This window comes from Chiloscyllium plagiosum, chromosome 35, assembly GCF_004010195.1.
Source record: "Chiloscyllium plagiosum isolate BGI_BamShark_2017 chromosome 35, ASM401019v2, whole genome shotgun sequence".
NCBI classification, from domain to species: domain Eukaryota; kingdom Metazoa; phylum Chordata; class Chondrichthyes; order Orectolobiformes; family Hemiscylliidae; genus Chiloscyllium; species Chiloscyllium plagiosum.
Genome location: NC_057744.1, coordinates 33,089,062 through 33,114,125, shown reverse-complemented (window position 1 = coordinate 33,114,125; position 25,064 = coordinate 33,089,062). Strand labels below are relative to the sequence as shown.

Sequence of the window (25,064 nt, the reverse complement as noted above, 5' to 3'; positions counted from 1 at the left end):
AGTCAGAGGGAAGTGGGTCTGGGTGAGTTGTTCTTCAGAGGGTTGGTGTGGACTTGTCGGGCTGAAGGGACGGTTCCACACTGTAGGGAATCTAATCTAATCTTTCAGTTGCTTTTGTCCAGTGACCCCACTATCATCCTCCAACATCTTTAGCTTGATTCTACTCTTACCTAATCATAACAAAATAATCACCTATGATGTCTTCTTTTCTTCCACCGTTACTTATGCTATGTGCAATAGGATCTATAGTAAGCTCCTCTACTATTTCTCATTTACATGCTGCCTCTTGATGACATAACTTAAAACATAACAGTTTTCACATTATAGTGATCTTGCGCAACTATAAATTCAGAGTTTTCTGGCTCTTCCATTATCTAGATGAACTGAAATTTCCTTGAATTAAATATTGGAGGGCCAAAACTTTGGATCCCACTATAAATTCCATTCCACAGTCAGCTGCTGTTCTGACAAATGGGCAAGCTCAGATCTGCATCTATTTTCATTATTTTCAAAATACTTCCATTCAGAATTTGCTTTCTCCAATTCAAAACGTTCTAAACTACCGTACGTTTTACATTTATTTAAATTTTTGACTAAGAGTTAAGAAATAACAATAACTGTGAATTCTGAAGAAGGGTCAGAAACTTTGTTTTCTCTCCACAGGTGTTACCAGACCTGCTGAGTTTCTCTGCAATTTCTGTTTTGTGTATTCTACTTGGATGATCTTGTTCACATCTTGCATTTAAGACCATAAAACATAGAAACAGAAATTATCCATTCAGCCCATTGAGTCTGCTCTGCCATTCAATCATGGCTGAGAAATTTCTCAACCCCATTCTCCCTGTAACCCTTGATACTCAAGAACCTATCTCAGTCTTAAATATACTCAATGACCTGGCCTCCACAGCCTTCTGAGGCAATGAATTCCAGAGATTCACCACTCTGAACTCCACTCATCTCCTAAAACTGGGATGCATTACTATGGTAATCCACATTGCCCCTAGGATGTGTGGAAAATTTATTGTTCCAACCCTAGTCAAGCCCCCTCCCTCACCTCTTCTTCCAGCACACTGACTAGAATATCACCAGGATTATCCGAATTAAAATGGAACTTTTTAGCCCGGGAATCACGTTTTGACAAGATGCAATTTCAATCCACTCTATTTAACGAGACACCTTTGCCTGAAAGTTTATACTTGGCAGCACTTACACTGAAATACTGTTGTAGTGACGTTAACATTTTGGTGGCAAATCATTATCAGCTGACAACGTGGAGTAAATGTGATGCTGGACTTCATTTTAAGTAATGAAAGCAGGCAATTGGTTGAAGTAATAGTGGGGCAGCATTTTTCAGACAGTGATTATAGCTCCTTAGAATCAAGATTGTTATGGAAAATGACAAGGATGGGCCTGGAATCAAAGTTCTAAATTGGGGGACGGCTGATTGTGATTAGATCAGGTATGATTGGGTCAAAGTGGACTGGGAGCAGATACTTTTAGGTAGATCTGTGTCACAGCAGTGGGACACATTCAAGAAGGAAGCAGGAAGACCAGGATCAACATGTTTCAATAAAGACAAAATGTGAGACCAATAAATTCTGTGAACCCTTGATATCGAGGGATTGGATTAAGAGAAAAAGGGAGACTACGGCAGAAAATGAGGGCTCAAAGCAGCAGAAGGCCTACAGGAGTACAGAACGTACAAAAGGAAACTTAATAGGCAAATTAGGCAAACAAAAAAATGACATGAAAGAATAATGGCAAGTAAAATAAAAGACAATCCTAAGTTACTTTACAAGTACTTTAAAATAAGGGAAAGAGGAAAGTTCGTTAAAGAACACAATGGCAATTTGTTTGTGGAGCCAAAGGGTGAAGGTGGAGTTCTTCTTAACTTCAGGTTTTTTTATTGAATTCAAATTCCACTCTCTGTCATGACAGAATTCAAATTCTGGCCGCCAGATTATTACCTGGGTCTCTGTATTAACAGCAATTTGTTTGTGGAGCCAAAGGGTGAAGGTGGAGTTCTTCTTAACTTCAGGTATTTTATTGAATTCAAATTCCACTCTCTGTCATGACAGAATTCAAATTCTGGCCGCCAGATTATTACCTGGGTCTCTGTATTAACAGCTTAGTGATCATACCACTAGGCCATGTCCTCCCGGAGGGATAATCAGCCTGGTTTCTTCTGTTTGCAGTGCATGTTGCCAAATACCCATGAGGACTAATTAATTCTGAAAAAAACACATGGCCCACAAATGGAGGAGACAAAACGAGAAAAAAAAAGCAAGGAGGTCGAGAGAGAGAGATACTACGTGCCAAAATAAAAAGTGATAAGCAATTAAGATTGAGTATAAAAAACTGGGAGAAAAGGTTATTACTGCCGAGAGAGTTGCATATTGCATATTTTTGAACGAATGGAAATTTGGCAAATAGCTTTATGAAAACTGCATGATACTGTTTCGTATTATAAATGTCAAATAAAACACTAAGATTGAATCACAGATGCAAGACATCTTGTTAGAATACACCTCAGTTTTCCCTCCACAAGATCATGCATGGTGTGTATTCTGTGGGAGATACAGGCACTACTCAGAAGGATGCTCTGCAGCACTGATCCTAATATTTTTCAATTTTATATCCATTTTCTAAAATTATTTTCACCTTCACCTTGCCTGCAAAATCAGGTTTTAAAAATCCTGACACCACTCATGCTGATAAGAGTGAAAGTCTTTTCTGCTGATCCGAGGGTCCCACTATAAACTGCACTACAGGATCTTCAATTCCAGCAGTCAATTGAGTTGGCACTGCCCATTCATTGTTTCTCTCTGCCAAAGGGGAAACTATTATACTTCTCCTGGAATAATATGTTGCAAATTGATTTAATTTGTAGCTCCCCTTGATTGGACATTCCAAGAAGCTAGAGATCTAAATCTAGAGGAATGTGTCAATCTTATATCCCTTTGACAATGCCAATTCTATGCCAATTAGCATCAGGTGTTACATCCCTGTACCTTTCTCACTTCAAAGCCAAAGGTGGGGCTGGGGCTAATCTGACATGACCACATAGCCGCCCCAGATGGTGATTGTTTTAGAAGATGGTGGCTGTGGTCAGACTAGCCCTGGCACAAACAGTGGTTGGAGTGTCATGACATGACTGAAGGCAAAGGTCATTGCTTCAGTCAAATTACAGCAGTTACAAGATAAAGAGGGAATTGGGGGGAGTCAAAGACAGAGATAAAAGAGAGAGAGAGACAGAGAGAGTCAGAGATGTACAGAAGAGAGAGAGAGAGAGAGACAGAGAGAAAGAGGGAGAGAGAGAAAGCGAAGAAAGGGAGAGAGAAGAGGGCAATTGCCCAATGCTAGCTCTGTTGAAATCCTCTCCTTCCTTTCTCTGGAAGACATCCTGGCCTCTCAGAATGCATTACCTGAGTAACCGTGGGACTACTGCAATTTCAGAATCCCCTCTCGCTGTGTATACAGAACCCAGCATACTCTCTGCAAATCACTGCACTGTGGGAACCCAGAGACCCTGCTCACAAAGGATCAAAAGCCTGTGATCTTGCCCTCAGCTCGCAGGACACTCCCCTTACCTGGTTTCCAGTTCATCTTTCTCACTCTGCAAGGTGCTCAGAGGATTCGCGAAGCCATCTTTTCACACCTCCTTCATGACAGATTAATCCCTGAAAGGTCAAAGGGATTTTTGTTTTTACATATCGAAAACTGATGCCTAACAACCAACCATTCAAAATATAAAGATCAAAGATGTTGCATAATATGTGTTACAGTCTAACAATATGCAGTAAGCTGTTTAAGACTGAGATGAGCAATGTCTTCACCCAGAGTGGTGAGCCTATGGAATTCAGCACCAAAACAAAAGCAGTCAAAGCCAAAACATTGGAGATTTTGAAGAAGGATTAAATACAATTCTTAGTGTTAAAGGGATCAACAAGTATCAAAGCAGGAACAAAAGACTGAGTTGAAAGATCAGCCATGATTGTACTGAATGTTGGACAAGCTCGAAGGGCCAAATGGCCTACTCTTGTTCCTGTTTTCCATGTTCCTAAAATGTTAGAGTTAATACTGAACTTACATTAATTACACCCAATCTGATGATGCCACACAATCTTTGAATGGAGACCCTCCATTTTCACTCATTGACACTCACTTTTGGAGGGAACAGGTGCATTTTATACAGCTCGCGAGAGTCCTTCACAATTACGCCTGAGTTGTCATCCAAAATGTACTTCTTGCTATAGGCCATCTCATTAACTAAAACAAATACCTCTTCTGTTTAGACTTACAGTGGTTTATCCTCTACCACTCATAAATCTGGTATATTCTAGATGTAGTATAGGCAAAGGATGTTTGGTGCCAGTGAACTACCTCAACCACTCCCAGTCCAGTAACCCATACTACCAGTGCTGACATATACCATCAGATCACCACCATTTCATTTGATTTCTTGCGGCTTATTAACTGTCTCCAATTCCCTTGCAAGTTTTCTGTCCTTTTCTACAGGACTTTGATCAATTTCTCTTTAAAAGATGTAACAGGGCTGAATATTATGGGGTTTCTTTTGGCCGAGTCAGAGTTGCTTTGAGTTTTTTTGGAAGATGAGCTACTGCAAGGCCTAGCGGGATTTCTCGGACTGCTTTATCAGATTCATCTCATTAATTACTTATTCCCTCCCCATGGCATCTCTCAGAACAGATTCCGCTCATCGTACCACACTTCAATCACAACAGCAACTCACCACTCGGCAGATATCCTCACAAAGCATCGGTACCCCATCTTCAAAAGCCTGTTGGATAACTACTAGCATTCTGGAGCTGCCCTGATCAGACAAGGACTCTGAATATGATGGAGAAGGGGAAGATAGCACTGTGATTCTCCTGTAGGCTTCTGGGGGATGGGGTGGGGCCAGAGAAAAGGCCTGAAAAAATGAGCAGAGGAAGCTGTCCCCCCAACCCTGCCAATCTGGTCTGATGCAGGTCAGGGCCGTCACCAGGGTGCGGAGAACCAGCAAATAGTACAGAAAAAATGTCAATGGCCTTTTCCACTCAGCCAAGATAAAAGTGCCACACTCTTTTTGCTGCCACCGCGCTCGCATTCTCACTCTCTTCGCTATTGCATCCACTTTCATTAGTCTGGGGATACATTACAGTCAGTCTGTTGGCTGTGTAGCAGAAAGTGTGGGTGGGAGGATGGGCTAATGGGGCCTGGAGGCCTTAATGAACCAAGCCAATGGTTCATTAGAGCCCTCCATTCTCTCATCCTCTGAGGTCCAGAAGAGCACTTTTGGGGAGCTGGGTGTTTCTCTGCAGATGTCACTGGGAGGCTGGTGGAATCTGCATGATACATGAGAGAAAAGGCATCATGGTCAGTGGTTAGAAATGGTTTGGACTCATGCACAGTGACAGTAAGATTAATGGGAGAATGGCCATGAGGTGCACAGTGCGATCTAACTCATTTGGCAGGACATGGAAGTTTCAACAATCCCACGGAAGTGGTCCCGATCCTCTCCTGTGTGGACCAGGTTTCTCTCCTCATAGTGAGAACACAGATTTCAAGCACCACTATCCCATGTGGGCTCGCCCTACCCAGGTATGGGCTGGCTTTTCCTGTAATGAGGGAAGGAGTCCAATGCGTGAGATGACAGGGGGGGTGGTATGGCTGTCAGTGCTACTGCTTGTGGGGCTAGTGTGGTGAGATGTACCCAGAGACTAATGAAGCAGCACAGAGACCATGCATGATTAGTGGAGTCAGAGGTTAGTGAGGGAACATGTCTCACCACACTATCCCCACAGCAGTAGCACTGACAGACATTCCAATCCCCCCCCCCTGTCATCTCACGCATTGGCCTCCTTCCCATAAGAATGGGACCACTTCTGTGGGATTGCTGAAACTTCCATGTGCTGCCAAATGAGTTAGGTCGCATTGTGCACCTCACAGCCATTCTCCCATTAATCTTACTGTCACTCTGCATGAGTCCAAACCACTTCTAACCACTGGCCCTGATGCCTTTGCTCTCTTGTATCTTGCAGGTCCCACCAGCCTCCCAGCGACATCGGCAGCAAAATGGCAACGGTGCAAAATGAGCACATGTGAAGGAAGCAAGCAATTATTTCTGAGACACAGCTTAATCTGGTCTATGCCTGTCTCTATGTGCCCTGCGGCAGCCTTTCAATGCTAACTGCTGGTGCGATGTTATTCCAGACTGCACAGCCAGTGCACAGGAGTGCCCAGATGGTCAAAGTGGGTTGGCAAACACCATGGATGAAGGATGCATGCGACTGGTGTCCATTGATTATACCCCAAGGAGCTGTTTGGTCACAGACAACATGGAGACCCTTTGAAGCAAGCAGCAAAGTAGCCATTTCGGTTTCCTTATCAAATTTTCCCAGCTCCTAGCTTGTTTTGTGAATTTGGTAAACTGGGAAGCTGAATGTCAATGATGTCAGTTGCAATATTAACAAGGATTTAACAAGTGTTAATCCCATGAACGGGCATCTTGCCACTGCCTTGAGAACCTCACCCTGCTGTCTGTGAAAAGCATAAACAATGGAGCCAGATGATCTGTGTCAAGGTGGGCCTCATCTGATTCTCCTACACAATGGTCATAGAATCATGGAGTCATACAGTACAGAAATAGACCCTTCAGTCTAAGTTTGTACAATAGATTGCATCAGTTGTATGATCCTTTGAACTTTTCCTGTAAATTCTGTGCCCTATAATCCTCCCCCACTAACTAACGTGTGATGAAGGAGCAGTGCTCTTAAAGCTAGTACTTTCAAATAAACCTGTTGAACTATAACCTCGTGTTGTGAGATTTTTAAATATGATTTAAAGCAGAAACTCTTGAAATAAAATACTCACTTTCAGTGGTTTCCATTCACAATGTGTAATAAAGCACAGAATATCCTAATGAGACTTACATTTATTTTACCGATTAATTGCACAGAACATCCAGCTTTGCTGTTGTTTTCATATCCTCACAGGCTTCCCCATGGAGTCTACTGGAATATCACAGGAGGATGAGCAAACTGAATAACAGTCTGAAAGGCTGCAGAATATGTCACTAACCAGCCAATAAAGGGGGAGTGGAGCAGGATGGTGGGAGGGCTTTGTGAACTTCCATAAGCCACTTGATAAGGGCCAACCTCACCTACCAGATATGGATATCTTACTGGATGTCTACCTAGAATTCTGAGCCACATCTGCAGCCTGTCTCCACTCAACAAGACTGTCTGGAGTTGGGAAATGGAGAGGAGGTAAATTTTGGACCTTCTGAGTCTGTTGGGAAGGTTAACAACCAAGCTAAAGGCATGCTCCCAATGAATCAGTACTCCATTAACACAGTTAATCTTGTATACTGTTGGCACTGAAACTTCAGTGGTACCAACATAGGACTTAGGACTTCAGCCGTTCAAGCTTGCTACAACATTCAATAAGATCATGGCTGACCCTGATTGTGGCCTGCCCTTATTGCACCCCAAACAGAATAAATCATAACTGGCAAAGTCATCATTGCCGCAAATGTATTGAGACATTACCCAATGACAGACCAAAAAACAAGCCGATCCTGCAGAGACCTTGGAGTACAGGTTCATAGCTCCTTGAAAGTGGAGTCACAAGTCGATAGGATAGTGAAGGTGGTGTTTGGTATGCTTTCCTTCATTGGTCAGAGTATTGAGTACAGGAGTTGGGACGTCACATTGAGGTGCATGGACAGGGTAAATAGGCAAAGTCTTTTCCCTGGGGTGGGGGAGTCCAGAACTAGAGGCCATAGGTTTAGGGTGAGAGGGGAAGGTATAAAAGAGACCTAAGGGGCAACATTTTCACACAGAGGGTGGTACGTGTATGGAATGAGCTGCCAGAGGATGTGGTGGAGGCTGGTACAATTGCAATATTTAAGAGGCATTTGGATGGGTATATGAATAGGAAGGGTTTGGAGGGATATGGGGCTGATGCTGGCAGGTGGAACTAGATTGGATTGGTATATGTGGTCAGCATGGGTGAGTTGGACTAAAGGGTCTGTTTCCGTGCAACTCCTGTACTCAATACTCTGACCAATAAAGGAAAGCATACCAAACGGCTTCTTCACTATCCTGTCTACCTGTGACTCTACTTTCAAGGAGCTATGAACCTGCACTCCAAGGTCTCTTAGTTCAGCAACACTCCCTAAGACCTTACCATTAAGTGTAGAAGTTTTGTTAAGATGTGCTTTCCCAAAATACAGCACCTTGCATTTATCGAAATTAAACTTCATCTGCCACTTCTCAGACCATTAGCCCATCTGATCAAGATCCTGTTGTAATTTGAATAACCTTCTTCAATGTCTACTACACCTCCAATTACGGTGGCATCTACAAACTTATTAACTTAACCACTTATGTTCATATCCAAATCATTTATATAAAATGATGAAAAGTAGTGGACCCAGCACTGATCTTTGTGGCACTCCACTGGTCACAGGCATCAAGTCTGAAAAACAACCCTCCACTACCACACTCTGTCTCCTACCTTTGAGCCAGTTCTGTATCCAAGTGGCTAGTTCTCCCTGTATTCTCTGAGATCTAACCTTGCTAACCAGTCTCCCATGGGGAACCTTGTCGAACGCCTTACTAAAGTCCATATAGATCAAGTCCACTGCTCTGTCCTCATAAATCCTCTTTGTAACTTCTTCAAAAAACCAAGTCAAGTTTGTGAGAGATGATTTCCCACCCCAAAATCATGTTGACTATCCCTAATCAGTCCTTGCCTCTCCAAATACAAGCACATCCTGTCCCTCGGGGTTCCCTCCAACAATTTACCCACCACTGATGTCAGGCTCACTGGTCTATAGTTCCTAGCTTGTCCTTACCACCTTTCTTATATAGTGGCACAATGTTAGCCAACCTCCAGCCACATTCTTTCAGTCTTCCCTCGACTCAGGAGAGATGCCAGACAACTGGAGAATTGCTAACATCAACTCCTTGTTCAGGGAAGCTCTATGCCAGAGGCCATAATCTCAAAGTAAGGAGTCGCACATTTAAAATGGATATGAGGTGGAATGCAATGGTCAAGAAGGAACAACAATGCCTCTTCTTTCTCAGGAGGCTAAGGAAATTCAGCATGTCCATACAGACTCTCACTAACCTTTATAGATGCACTGTAGAAAGCATTCTATCTGGATGTATCAGAGTTTGGCAATTGCTCTGCCCAAGACTGTGAAAAACTACAGAAAGCTAGTGAGTTTTGACAAGGTTTGTAGCTCAGGTTAAGGTTTTGGATATAAGTTTGCTCGCTGAGCTGGAAGGTTCATTTTCCGACGTTTCGTCAACATACTGGGTAACATCCTCAGTGAGCCTTCCAGCTCAGCAAGCAAACTTACATCCAGGCTACAGAAAGTTGTGAACATAGTCCAGTTCATCATGCAAGCCAATCTCCACCCATGGACTCCATTTACACTTATCATTGCTGCGGAAAAGCAGCCAATGTAATCAACGACAATCCCCACACTCTCTTCCAACCTGTTCCGTCAGGCAGAATGTACCAACAGGTTCAAGAACAGCTTCTTCCCCGCTGTTATCAGACTGCTGAATGGACCCTCAAGTTTGAAATCTACTACTGACCTTGCTTTTAGTGCACCTTCTTTGCAGCTATGACTTTGTATTTCTCGCTCCGTTCAATCAACCTGCGAGCATTATATGTTATAATCTGCCTATACTGCCCCCCCACAAAACAAAACTTGCACTGTAGCTAGGTACGCATGACAGTAATAAACCAAATCAAACTGAATCTCTTCTCCCAGAGGGTTGCGAAATTGTGGAATTCTTTACCAGAGAGAGGTGAGAGAGAGAGAGAGAGAGTGGGGGAGAGAGAGAGAGTGGGGGAGAGAGAGAGAGAGAGTGTCTGCGTCTGTTTGTATCAATTTCAAAGTTTGCAAATGACTTGGAACTTTGAAGAACTGTAAAGTCAGGAAGACAGTATAGAACTCCAAAGGCAAGTTTCTGGAGTAGGTGGATATGGTGCAGATGGAGTTTGTTGCAGACAAGTGAGAGGTGATGCATTTTGACAGGAAGGATACTGAAAGACAATATAAAATAGGGGTTACAATTCTAAGGTGTGGGTGCAGGAGCAGAGGACATGGGTACGTATGTGCAAAGATTGTTGAAAGTGGCAGGGTAGAGAAAGCAGCAAATAAAGCATAGGGTCCTTGGCATTACTAATACGGGCATAGAGTATAAGAGCAAGGAGTTGATGCTGAATTTCTATAAATTGCAGGTTAGTCCTCAGCTGGAATACCATGTACAGTTGTGAACACCACATTATCGGGAAGATATGAATTAATTGGACAGTGTGTGCAGAACATCAAAAGAATAGTTCCAGAAATGAGAGACTTCAATTATGAAGACAGATTGAAGAATTTAGAATGGTTCTTCTTAGAGAGAAGGCAGCTGAGGGGAGACTTGATTGAGGCTTTCAAAATCACAAACAGACTAGGGATAGTCGATGGGGAGAAGCTGTTCCCACTGGTAAAAGTAGGAAGGTATATTTGTAGTGATCTCCAAAAAAAATGAAGGATGAAGTGAGGAAAAGCTTTTTCACACAGCGAGTAGTTAGGGTCTGCAACGCACTGCCAGGAAATCTGGTGGAGGCACATTCAATTAAGGCATTCAGGAGGGCACTGAGTGTTTGGATACAACATAGTGGGCAAGGGTTAGCAAAGAAAAACAATCAGAGATTGGCACTACAGAGTGATTCCTATTTGAAGAGCTCATGTTGGCTTGGTGGCCGGAATGGCTTCTTTCTGCAGTCTAATAATTTTCTATACATTGAAAGAGTCAGTGTCTGTATTCCCAAGCGTATCCACACCCAATCGATAACCACTTCTTGGAAATTATTTGAATTGATTTATGCGCATTGACGTGATACAAATGATCAAATTTATCTTTAATTAGCCAAACCTCACTCTAACTGCATCTCAAATGTGAACCATTATGAGCTGTGATGCCAACAAGCACTGCATTTAAATGGGGCAAAGAGAATAAATTTTAGATATTCCACGAGAGTCTTATTCAAGCCGGATGCAGGAACAATGGTGTTTGCTCAAATTTAAACAATTTTAAAACTGGTTAAAAAAATAAACACTCCAACTCATCAAAAATATCACATTGCATGAAAATAACACAAGATAAATTTGGCAGCCAGCATTACCAGGAACAAAGGGGTAATCTCTGAGATTAGTTTCAGCGTGTTGTCAGTTTGCCAGTTCACTGATGTTTACATAGTGCCTTTCACATCAAACAGTCCTTTGAGTATAGGAGTTGGGATGACATGCTGAGGATTTACAGGATATTGGTGAGACCTTTCCTAGAGTACTGTGTCCAGTTCTGGTCAGAAAGAGAGAAAGTGAGGACTGCAGATGCTGACAATCAGAGTCGAGCATGTGTTGCTGGAAAAGCACAGCAGGTCAGGCAGCATCCGAGGAGCAGAAGAATCAACATTTCAGGCATAAGCCCTTCAACAGTTTCCTCATTTCCCCTCCCCCCACGTTATCCCAGTCCTAAGCCTCCAACTCAGCACCACCCTCCTGACCTGTCCATCATTTTTCCCATCTGTCTGCTCCAACCAATCACCATCTCACTCACCTTCATCTACCTATCACTTTCTCAGTTACCTTCCCCCCCCCAACCCCACTCTCCTTCCATTTATCTCTCAGCAACGCCGACCCACAAGCCTCACATTCCTGATGAAGGGCTTATACCCGAAAAATCGATTCTCCTGCTCTTCTGATGCTGTCTGACCTGCTGTGCTTTTCCAGTACCACACTCTCGACTCCAGTTCTGGTGACCCAGTTATAAGAAGGATATTGCCATGCAGGAGAGGTTTCAGAAGAGATTCACCAGGATGTTGCCAGGTGCGGAAGATTTGAGTTATAAAGGCTGGATAGGCTGGGACGATATTGACTGGAACACAGGAGGTTGAGAGGTGACCTCTGAGAATTTTATAAAATCATGAGGGGTATAGATAGGTTAATGGTACATGCCTTTTCCCTAGGGTGGGGGATTTCAAAAATATCATAGAATCCCTAGAGTATGAAAACAAGCCCTTTGGCCCAACAAGTCCATACCAACCCTCCAAAGAATAACCAATCCAGACCCATTACCCTACATTTAACCCCTGACTAATGCACCCAAACTACACATCCTTGAACACTGTGAACAATTTAGCATGGCCAATTCACCGAACCTGCACATCTTTGGATTGTGGGAGGAAACCGGAGCACCCGGAGGAAACCCAGACACACGAAGAATGTACAAACTGCACACAGACAATTGCCCGAGGCTGGAATGGAACCCAGGTCCCTGGCGCTGTGAGGCAGCAGTGCTAACCACTGAGCCACCATGACACATATTTGAGGTGAGAGGAGAGAGATTTAAATAAAAAGACATTGAGGGGTATATTTTTTACACAAGGATGATTCGCGTGTGGAATGAACTCCCAGAGAAAGTGGTTGATGTGGGTATTTGGAGACATTTGATTAAATACATTAATAGGAAAGGTTTTAGAGGGATATGGACCAGGAGCAGGCAGGTGGGACTAGTTTAATTTGGGATTATTTTCAGCATGGACTGGTTAGGCCAAAGGGTCTGTTTCCGTGCTATATTACTGTGACTGGCAGCTTCATGAGCAAGGAAGTTGTTTTGAAGTGTGGTCACAGTTGTAACGTATAAAACACAACAGCCCATTTGTGCACACCAAGTTTCCACAAGAATCAACTTGACAATAACTGGCAAGATTTTCCTGTGATATTGATTGAGGGATAAATATAAAAGAACATTAAGTACTAGTAGCAGGGGTAGGGTATTCGGCTCCTTGATCCTGCACTGCCCTTTAATACGAACATGGCTGATCTCATCTCAGCCTCAACTCCTTTCCTGCCCACTCTCTACAATCCTTTAACATGATACTAATTAAATATCTGTCTATCTCGTCTTCAAATTTACTCAATATTCCAGCATCCAATGCACTCTCAGGGTTGTGAATTGAGAGAAATAATTTCTCATCCGTTTTGAATCTGCTATCTCTTACCCTGCAACTATGATCTAGCATTCTAAATTGCCCCACACCAGGAAACATCTTTTCTACATTGACTTTGTCCATCCCCTTTAGCATCTTTTATCCCTCAATGAGATATCACCTCATTCTTCTGATCTCGAGTGTATAGGCCGAAACTGCTTAGTCTCTCTTCAGAAGACAAACTTCTCATCTCTGGAATCAATCTAATGAACCTCCTCTGAACTGCTTCCAATACAACTACATCCCTCTTCAAGTTAGGAGAATAAAACTGCCTTTCACTCTCACTCATGCCTTTTACAGTTGCAGCAACATTACTTTTATACTTTGTTCCTTTAGTAATAATTACCAAACATCTTTGTGCCTTTCCTATTACTTGCCATACGAACACACTAGCTTTCCGTGATTCTTCCATGATCTGCAGAATATCCAGATCCTTCTTTACTGAAACAGTCTAAAGTTTCGCTCCCTTTAGATAATAATTCACCTTTCTATTCTGCCAACCAAAATGGATAACCCCACACTTATCCATGTTAAACTTCATCTGCCAAATTTTGATTCATTTACCAAACCTACGATATTCAATTGTAAATTTCTTCCCTAGAATCATTGCGTAGAATCCTATAGTGTGGAAGCAGGTCCATCAGCCCAACAAGTCCACAACAACCCTCCGAAGAGTATCCTACCCAAACCCATTCCCCATTACTCTACATTTCCCCTGACTAATGCACCTAGCCCACACATCCCTAAACACTACGGGCAATTTAGCATGGCCACTTCACCTAACCTGCACATCTTTGAATTGTGGGAGGAAACCAGAGCACCTGGAGGAAACCCACACATACACAGAGAGAATGTCTGTGTGGAGTTGCACAGTCGCCCAAGGCTAGAATCGAACCCGGGTCCCTGGCGCAGTGAGGCAGCAGTGCTAACCACTGAGCCACTGCTTCATTACAACTCACTTACCCACGTATTTTAGTGCTATTTGCAAATTTATCTATCATATTTTCTATCCCTGCATTCAAGTCATTAATATAAATAGTTATGGCTCATGGATTGAAACCTGTAGCACCCCTCTATAGTTACATTTTGCCAACCAGGACAAGACCATTTATCCCAATTCTCTGTTTTCTGTTGGTTAGCCATACTTCTATCCATGCTAAAATATCACAGCTAACCCCACGTGATCTTACCTCGTGTATTAATCTTTTGTTGGGACCTTATCAAATATTTTGTAAAAATCTATCTATCTATACTACATCTACAGGATCCCCATCATCTATATTACTTGTTACATCTTCAAAAGAACACTAGCAAATTTGTCAAACATGATCTTTGCTTCATTTTAACTTCCCAAATGTACGCTATTACTTCCTCAGTAATGGATTCTAACAATTTCCTAAAGACAGGTTAAACTAGCTAGTCTGGAGTTTCCGACTTTCTGCCTTTTCTCCCATCCACTGGAACTTTCCCCACAATAAGCGAATTTTGGAATATCATAACTGTTGGATCCACTATCTCAGTTGCCATTTCCTTTAAGACCTTGGGATGTAGGCCATCGCGCTCTGGGGACTTGTTGGCCTTCAATCCCAACCGTTTGCTCAGTACATTTTTTTCCCCAGTGATGGTGGATTGTTCTAAATTCCTCCCTTTCCATAACCTCTACATTATCTGTTATGATTGGAATGGGATTAGTATCCTACACGGTGAGGACTGAAACAAAATATTGATTAAGTGACTCCACCATTCCCATGTCCCCCACTATTTATCGTAGGATCCCTACAGTGTGGAAACAGGTTATTTGACCCAACAAGTCCACACTGAACCTCTGAAGATTATCTCAACCAGACCCATTCCCCTAACCTATTACCCCATTTCCCCTGACTAATGCAGCTAACCTACACATCCCCCAACACTATGGGCAATTTAGCAGGGCCAATCTACCTAACCTGCACATCTATGTGTGCATATATACACAGAGGTAGAATCAGTCTGAACAGAAGTAAGAAATAGCAAAGGAAAGAAGTGGGAGTCACCTATAGGACCCCAAACCTGCACAGGGGGTACTGTCACTAACTCTGAGCTAGGAGACCTGGTTTCAAGCTCCGCCTGCTCCACAGGTGTGTAATAACATCGCTGAAACAGTTTGATTCAGAAAATATACATTAAATGAACTCTCCCTTGAGAATACCCTTGCCAATTTAATAAATACAGTCTGGGTACATATTAAAATCACCAATGATTACTGCTACACCTTTCCTATTAGCCACTAGTATTTACTGGTTTGTACTGTACCCCCTGTGCAGGTTTGGGGTCCAATAGGTGACTCACACTTCTTTTCCTTGCTATTTCTTATTTCTACTCAGACTGACTCTATGTCTTGATATCCAGTGCTGATATTCTTTTCACTGCAGCACCCATCTCTTTGTTTACTAACAAACTATACTACCTCCTTTCCCTACCTGCCAAAAATACTCATTACCTTGAGATATTCAATTCCTAAGCCTGATCTCCTAGGCAACCACACCCCAGTAATCGCCACCTAATCCTACTTAAATAACATCATGGGATAGTTCGCGCCCATTTGAGGTGGCAGACGGGGCTTCAATTTACCGTCGCTTCTGACAGACACCACCTCCTGATGTGGGCTTGTCTTCAGCAGTGTTGACCTTACGGAGCAATACTCCATCAGGTCAACCTCCTGTCGCATGAGAAACCTGGAGTGGGCGTCATGGAAATGAAGAATCCAAGAGACATTTATTAAAACCAGTAAATACAAAGAATACATTTGATTTGATTTCTTCATTGTCATGGGCATTTTGTCACAAAATATCGTGAGAAGCGTCATTATAGTGTCACCACTCTCTGGCGCCATCTTAATACACAGAAAAATAAAACCAAAATATAGAATATAAAGGCAGGAGAATAAACAAATAAAAGGAGTAGTGTTCAACGTTACAGCCCTTGTTAAGTGCTCGGCCACTGGCCTGGTGACCTCGCACGACTTCCCATTGCCACCACTAGAACAAGAGTTGCCAACTCTGCTGCACCATCTTACCTCCACCAACACACTCGCCACTGAGTCCTCAGTGGACCTTGCCGATGCAGACGCCACCATTACTGCCGGGTTCTGCACCAGCTCTAACTTGACCCCACTGCCACCATGAGTCTGTCCATTTCTCAGTTATAAATATCTGGGTTAATATTAACCTATTAGATGCCACAGAGGAGTATGCTTCTATTAGAGTACCCTGCTTCAAGTGATCCAACAGAACGGTGTCTTGATGATATCGTGAGCATGTATCTTAAAGGTATATTGACATACTGGCTATGAGACATGACACATTATCTCCAACACTGCAGCAGCAGCCTTGGTTTCAGTAGTCAAGGCCTTGATTGTGACTTGAAACTAGAACCTTATCATGCAGAAGTGAGCGTGTTACAAACTGGGTCACAGCCAAGACGTGCAACAAGTCAGCAAGACACCACACATCTTCCTTCAAAAGTAACACCGCAAAATTACAGGAAAATGATCACCACAATAACCAAGCAAACCAATTAAACCTCCAATTAGCCCAGTAAGCAGGTTTGAACAGGGTAATTAAAATCTAACTTGGTGTCAGGAGAGGCACTGAAAGGGGAAAGAATGTAAGAGATTGCATCATCTTATTCACAATGAACAGTGACTCCACCACCTTTGTTGAAGATATTTTTCTTCTTGTCTGACACTGAATGCCAATTTACATCCATTCCTTGACCTACTCATGCCTTGATTAATCTACAAGGACACAACACATACAAATAACTATTAGGTAGAGTTATTCATCAGTGAATGATTAACAGAAGCCATAATGTGATCTTACAGGCAAGGAAAATATTAATAGATTGAAACTGCTACTTTTGAAAAATAGGTTACTGGCATATGAAACATTGACCAGCTGCAGTTTCACACCCAGTCACTAGTACTTAGGAAGGGGAGAGTGAGGCCATCAGTTTTCAAATGGGATGTGAGAGAGTGAGTGAGCAAGAGAGGGAGAGCACGCTAGGGAGAGCAAGGGCAAGAGTGACAGCATGCAAGAGAGTGCGAGAGACAGCTCAAGAGGGAGAGCAAGAGAGCGTGAGAGGTAGAGCGAGAGAGTGTGAGAGAGAAAGTGAGAGCGTGAAAGCACGCAAGGGCTTCCAGTGCCAAGTGCTAGTGAGGGTAAGAACAGGAGGCTATGGCAAATGGATGCGTGGCTAAAGAATTGGTGCAAGGGTCAGGAATTCTGATCGTTAATCATTGGGATCTTCTCTGGGGCAGAGGTGACCTGTTCAAGAGAGACAGGTTGCACTTGAGCTTGAGGGGACCAATATCTTAGTGGCAGGTTTGCTTATGTTGCAAGGGGAGGGTTTAAACAAGATTGGCAGGAGGGGTGGGATCCTCAACAGCAGGGAGGCAAGTGCGAGGCTGGAAGCAGGTACAGAAATAGTAAGTTGAAGAGACAGGTCAGGCTGGAACATAACAGGGAGCAAGGAATGCATGTTGGATTAAATTGCATTGAGGGAAGGCCAAAGTCCAAAGATGTGCAGTTTGGTGAATTGGCCATTCTCCCAGTGTCTGCACGCGTTTTCTCGAAGACTCTCGTTTCCTTCCACAGTCCATAGATGTGTAGGTTAGCTGAATTGTCCATGCTAAATTGCCCATAGTGATCAAGGATGTGTAGGTTAGGTGCATTAGTCAGGGGAAATGCAGAGTAATAGGATAGGGGAGTGGGTCTGGGTGAGATATTCTTCAGAGGGTTAGTGCGGACTTGTTGGGCCAAATAGCCTGTTTCCACACTGTTGGGATTCTGTGATTCTAAGGCCGATGAACTCAGGGCGTGGAGAGGTACATGGGACTGGAATTTATAGCCAGTACAGAAACATGACTAAGGGAGGGACAGGACTGGCAGCTTAATGTGCCAGGATTCAGGTGCTTCAGGTAGGGCAGAGGATGTGGAAGGAAGAGAGGTGGAGTTGCATTTTATTAAAGTGACTGTCAGTAACCAGAATTGGAATAACTGAAGGATCATCCAGTGAGGTTTTGTGGGTGGAGCTAAGAAATAAGAATCTGATAGTGACGTTATCGGGGTTGTACTATAGGCCCCCAAATAGTCAACAGGAATTAGAGGAACAAATATGCAGGGAGATTGGGGACTTGCAGGAGCAATAAGGTTGTCATAGTAGGGGATTTTAATTTTCCTAACATAGACTGGGACAGCCAGAAAGTTAAGGGCTTAGACGGGGTGGAATTTGTTGAGTGCATTCAGGAAAGTTTCCTCAAGCAGTATATAGAGGGTCCTACTCAGAAAGGGGCAAAGCTTGACCTACTCTTGGGAAAAAGGGCAGGACAGGTGATGAGGTGACTTTGGGGGAGTACTTTGGGAACAGTGACCAGAGTTCTAATAATTTTAAAATAGTTATGGAGAGGGACAAAACTGGTCCACAGGTTCAAGTTCTGAATTGAGTCAAGGCAAACTTTGATAGAATTAGACAGGAACTTTCAGAGAATATTGCAGCAGCTTGTTTGTAGGTAAAGGGACCTCTGGCAAGTGGGAGGCCTTTAAAAGTGAGATAGCTAGAGTTTAAGGTCTTTATGTTCCTGTGAGGGTGAAGGGCAGCGTTGGCAGGAATACAGAACCCTGGATGACAAAGAGATATTGAGGCTTTTACAAGAAGAGAGACAGACAGATATGGCTCAGGTACAGGCAGCTGGGATCAAGGGAATCCCTGCAGGTATACAGGGAATACAAGAGTTTACTGAAGAAGGAAATCAAGAGGGTGAAAAGGTGACACAAGATAGCCTTGGCTGAGAAGACTAGGGTGAATCCAAAGAGGATATCCAAGTATATTAAAGGAAGAAGAATAACTAGAGAGAATTGACCCCCTCAAGGACCAATGTAGACATGTCTAGAACTACAAGAGATGAGCAAGGCTCTCAATGAATATTTCTCCTCTGTGTTTACTGTGAAAAAAGACGTGAAGAATTGGGAACTTTGGGAAGTTAGTGGAGATATCTTGGGGACAGTCCATATCACAGTAGAGGAAGTGTTGGACGTATTAGAATGTATGAAGGTGGATAAATGTCCTGGTAGTGATCAGATCTATCCAAGAACACTACAAGAGGCAAGAGAAGAAATTACGGCAGCCCTGAGTGATATTTTTACATCATTGTTAGCCATGGGTGAGGTCTCAAAAGACTAGAGTATAGTGAATAAGAAGGGCTGCAAAGAAAAGCCTGGGAATGATAGACCAGAAAGCTGAACATCTGGGTGGGTAAGTTACTTGAGAAGATTCTGAGGGATAAGATATACATACATTTGGAAAGACAGGGCTGGATTAAGAGTAGTCATCATGGCTTTGTGAGTGGGAGATCATGCCTCACAACTTTGTTAGAGTTCTTTGATGAAGTTATCAGGAAGATTGATGAGGGCAGGGCGGTAGACGTGGTCTATTTGGATTTCAGTCAGGCCTTTGTTAAGGTTCCACATGTAGGCTGCTCTGTAAAGTTAGATCACACGGAATCCAGGGCGAGCTGGCAAATTGGATACAAAATTAGCTTGATGATAGGAAGCAGAGGGCAATAGTGGAAGGATGCTTGTCCGACTGGAGGCCAGTGACTAGTGGAGTGCCTCAGGGGTTGTCCTATTGCTGTTTGTTATTGATATCAATGATTTGGATGAGAATGTACAAGGTATGATTAGTAAGTTTGCTGACGACACTAAAATAGGCAGCATCGTGAACAGTGAAGAAGGCTATCAGAAGTTGCAGCAGGAGCATGATCAGCTGGGGAAGTGGCTGAGAAATGGCAAATGGAGTTTAATATAGGTAAGTGTGAGGTCTTGCATTTTGGAAAGTCAAATCAAGGTAAGAGTTTCATGGTCAATGGTAGGGCCTTAAGGAGTGTAGTGGAACAGAGGGATCTCTGAGTTCAGGTGCACGGTTCCCTGAAAGTGAAGTCACAGGTTGACAGGACAGTGAAGGAGGCTTTTGGTACACTGGCCTTCATCAGTTAGGGCATTGCGTATAGAAGTTGGGAAGTTATGTTGTAGTTGTACAGGACGTTGGTGAGGCCGCACTTGGAGTATTGTGTTCAGTTATGGTCACCTTGCTATAGGAAGAATGTTATTAAACTGGAAAGAGTGCAGAAGAAATTTACAAGGATGTTGCCTGGACGCAATGGTCTGAGTTATAGGGAGTGGTTGGACCAGCTAGGACACTTTTCTTTAGAGCGTACGAGACTGAGGGGGACCTTTTGGAAGCGTATAAGATCATGAGAGGCATGGATAGGGTGAATGCACTCAGTGGAGAAAGTGAGGTCTGCAGATGCTGGAGATCAGAGCTGAAAATGTGTTGCTGGAAAAGCGCAGCAGGTCAGGCAGCATCCAGGGAACAGGAGAATCGACGTTTCGGGCATAAGCCTGAAGAAGGGCTTATGCCTGAAACGTCGATTCTCCTGTTCCCTGGATGCTGCCTGACCTGCTGCGCTTTTCCAGCAACACATTTTCAGCTCTGAATGCACTCAGTCCTCTTCTCAGGAGTGGGGAATCGAAGATTAGAGAGCATCAGTTTACGGTTGGAGGGGAAAGAATAAAAGGGAATCTGAGGGGTAACTTTTTTTTTTACACAGAGAGTGGTACGCATATAGAATATGCACGTGGTTGTGGTTGTGGAAGTGGAAGTGGATGTGGTTGAGGTAGGCACATTAACAACATTTAAAAGGCATTTGGACAAATACATGGATCGGAATGGTTTAGAAGGATATGGGCCAGTGCAGGGAAATGGGCAGACATTTTGGTCAGCATGGACCAGCTCAGGCCAAAGGGCCTGTCTCCATGCAGTAGGATTCTCTGACTCTATGGCAAGCTGATTAAGGCATGGTCAGTTCTCTCAACCCTCTCCCTTTCTTTCCTGAGGTCTGGGAAATTAGCATTAAGAACGTGGGTTTGGTTAGGTCAGTTGGCTGGATAGTTGATCTGCAATGCAGTGATGCCACCAGTTGCAATCACCACGAAGGTCCAACTTTCTCAACCTTGCCCCTTGCCGAAGATGTGGTAAATCACCATCAGTTGTCCATCTGCAATGAGAGCCCAGTCTACAGATCTCTTGGATCATGGCAACCTCAGCTTCTTATTTGCAGCCTGAAGCTACTGCATTAATTAGACACTGGTCCATTTTCTTACTTACCCCACAACAGAAAAAAGCAAACTAAAATTGTGACATTTTATCAACAAGCTTATGTAAGTGTGTATATATAAAGTAATATGTCACATATTACTGTGATAGATTATAGGCAGTCTGCTTCATTTTGGCCTGCCTGAACAAACACTTTGTCTTTCACCAGCCAGTAGTGAACAGATTTGTGTCAGAGGATCGTTCTCCCCAGACGCTTCTGTGAAACAGCAGCTTGCATTTATATAATGCTTAACATAGCAACATATCCCAAGAGGCTTCACAGACACATACGCAGAAAGCATCCAACACCAAAACACACAAAGAGACCAAATCAAAAAGCTTTGTGAAAGAGTTAGGAACATCTTAAAGAGGAGAAGACGGAGGTTCAACAAGAGTAATTCCAGAGGCTACTGCACTGCTAATTAAAAGCCATTGATATAGTGGTAGAAATTAGTTGGAAGAACTCCTAGCCTCATTCCTGACGAAACGATGATTTTCCTGCTCCTCAGATGCTGCCTGACCTACTGTACTTTTCCAGTAATGCACTCTCAACTGGGAATTATCAAAGTCAATAATAGGACCATTGCAATTAGGAATCTTGATAAAGTCCATGCAAACTGCCACATCCAATGCATGGTTCAAAATATCAGACTCAGCAAGAAGCTGGTACAGGGTGAAGGTTAATCATCCACTTTATGACCAAATATCCATTCAAGAACTAAATACATTATAAAAATTTTAACTGAATTCTCAAGCACAGCATCTGCTTAGAACTAACGGTCAGGACAGCCACAAGCTTTTACCAGAATCAAAGTCCCACCAATCAAGAATTGCGGTCAATCTAAGGCTGGCAGCACTACGGAACAGCAGCACCACTGGGAAGGTAGGGGATGCCGCTGGTAAAGCTGATCCCAGGTCACCGGTGAGTGTCAGCAAGACGGGGACTGAGGGAACAAGGGGTAGGAGGGTCAGCAGCAAGAGCAGGTGGGTGGCCTTTCTCAATGTCCAGTCCCTCGAACAGGCAATAAGTGCGTTTGAAGGAAGGACTCTCCTCCGAGCCCACAAGCAGCCTGCAGAGGTTTTCTTGATATGTAGCCCACGTGGCCAAACCTTTGTTCAGAGGCAGCCTGAGGCCCTTAATTCAGCATTAAATCAAGTGCTTTGTATTGCCTCACAGCTTTTTGGCAGCATGCCATTCAGAGACAGGCTCATGATATCTTCTTCATATCATGGATTCTGATCTGATGATGTAAAGGTTTCAGCCTCTATCTTACTGGGGCCACTTTCACTGTGACACACTGAGGAAAGCATGCAACAGCTTATAATTAAAAAAAGGTTAAAACCAGGAGCTGTAATACACATCTTTTGAATGTTTCAGTACCACATTACTCATGTCTAGTCTCTGTGTTACAGGGGCATACACAATGAACATCTCATCAGGCACATACAAATATATAAATCAGGAGCAGCGGTAAGCCAATCTGCCCTTGAACTACTCTGCCTTTCAATAAAATCATGACTAATCCGATTGTAACCTCAAATGCACATTCTCACTTACCCAGAGTACCTCACAACCCTGTGCTTGACAAGAATATATCTACCTTTGCCTTAAAACTATTCAATTGCCTTTCAGGAACACAGCTCCAAAGATCCTCAGAGATAAAAAAAAATGCCAAATCGCTGTTTTACAGAAGTGACCTCAATTTTTAAACAGTGAGCCCTAATTCTAGATTGTCCCATAAGAGAAGCATCTAACTTGTCAAAGCCCCTCAGGATCCCATGTGTTTCATTAAATTGCCTCTGGTTCTTCTAAACTCCAGCAGATACAAGCCTAACTTGTCCAAGTTTTCCTCATAAGACAGATATTAGTCTGTTAAACTTTCTCTAAATTACATTTGTTGTTAAATAAGGTACCCAGTACATTGCACAGTACTTCACATGCAGTCTTATCTATGCCCTGTGTTTGTATTTAATTCCCTTGCAAGAAATGATAACATTTCATTCACTTTCCTAATTACTTGCGGTACCTGCATGCTAACCTTTTGCAGTACGATTCGGGTTAGGGTTACTCTGCATCATTTGTTTGATATAGCTCTTAGGGCTAAAGGGATCAATAGGGTAAGAGGAGGAGGAGTAAACTGATACTGAGTTGCATGATATGTCACAATCATATTGAATGGGGAAGCAGGTTTGAAGGGCCAAATGGCCCACTCCTCTTCTTTTCTACATTTCTATCTCAAACTCTTCAATCTCAAACTTCCTCACCATTTAGAAAAAAAATGCTTCTTTCCATCTTTCCTGCCAAAAATGGATCATGTCACATTCTCCTACGTTATGTTCCATTTTCTCCATCTTCTTCCACATACTAACATCCTTTTGTAACCTTATCATAAAGTCATAGAGTCATACAGCACAGAAACAAACCCAACGGTCCAACCAGTCCACATCGGCCATGTTCCCAAACTAAACTAGTCCCACCGGCCTGCGCTTGGCCTATATCGCTCTAAGCCTTTCCTATTCCCCCAAGTTTTGAACTCCCCCACCCTAAGGAAAAGATCCTTGTCATTCACCTTATCTATGTCCCTCATGATTTTATAAAATTCAATAAGGTCACCCCTTAACCTCCTATACTCCAGTGGAAAAAGTCCCAAGTCTTTCCAGTATATTTTTAGAACTCAAACATCCACTCCCAGCAACATCCTTCACAACATACTTTCCTACCTGCCTTTGCGCTATCTTCAGATGTGGCTACCATACCCGCCATCTAGGTTATTTGTCTAAGTTGTGAACAGTTAAGTTCCTAGCACTGATCCCTGTGCCATTCCCCTTGTTACATCTTCCTAACCAGAAAAAGCCCCAATTTAGAATTGATTAGGTTTTATTGTCACTTCTACTCAAGTACAGGGATACAGTAATTTACACAAGCTCTCTGCTTCCTGTTAACCAGTTGATTATCTATCCATGTCAATGTGCTACCCTCTCTGCATTGAATATCCTGCAGAAGGTAAAAAGTCCATCATTGCATCTACAGTGATTCAGGAGGGCAGATCAGATCGAGAAGGACAATTCGAGATCACTAGAGCATAGGTGGAGTTCCCAGCTGTCAACTCACTACAGTAGGAGGCAATTAAATTCTATTGAAGATGTGCGGGTGAACCTACTATTCCTAGATCGAGGATATCCTTTCACTCAGTCTGTCTTCACAAGTATAATTAACTTATTAATGTGACAATTCCTCCCAGCACTATGACTAAGTGAGGATCCCAGTTAGTGGACTACTACGAAAGGTTCAGTGACTGATCCCACGAGCCCTTCCCCACACACCCATCACCATCGCAGCCCCCACCCCAGTATCCCCAATCTCATTGCATCACGAACAATTAATTCTGGTTTAAGAAGCAAACATATTTTACTTACAATGCCAAGATTCTGTTCAGCAGCAAATATCGCCAGAGTCTACAAATCACACCACTTCTTGAATCCAAATATATGTTTCCTGAGATCAGTTGAGTATGATATCTAACTTACTAAAACTGCACTTCAAAAGGCACGCCCTCCTACCCAGTTACTGATTAATAGTTACTGATTAATGTGGGATTGTTACTAGTTGATGAGGCTCTGGATTAGTGGTGCTGGAAGAGCACAGCAGATCAGGCAGCATCCGAGGAGCAGTAAAATCGACCTTTCGGGCAAAAGCCCTTCATCAGGAATAAAGGCAGAGAGCATGAAGGGTGGAGAAATAAGCTAGAGAGGGTGGAGGTGGGGAGAAAGTAGCATAGAGTACAATAGGTGAGTGGGGGAGGGGATGA

General features: G+C 43.1%; 1 protein-coding gene across 3 annotated transcripts in view; it reads right to left on the bottom strand.

The window, feature by feature from the left end:
- st3gal4 (ST3 beta-galactoside alpha-2,3-sialyltransferase 4) overlaps nt 1-25,064 on the bottom strand; it is a 131,589-nt gene that overhangs the window by 36,247 nt on the left and 70,278 nt on the right. For 2 of the 3 annotated variants that reach the window (XM_043676905.1, XM_043676906.1), the window contains one exon: nt 3,591-3,680. In XM_043676905.1, coding sequence (XP_043532840.1) covers nt 3,591-3,606 — 16 coding nt within the window. In that variant the 5' untranslated portion in view covers nt 3,607-3,680. Of the gene's footprint in view, nt 1-3,590; nt 3,681-16,120; nt 16,219-25,064 lie in introns of those variants that run through there. The other variant, XM_043676907.1, reaches the window with a different exon arrangement.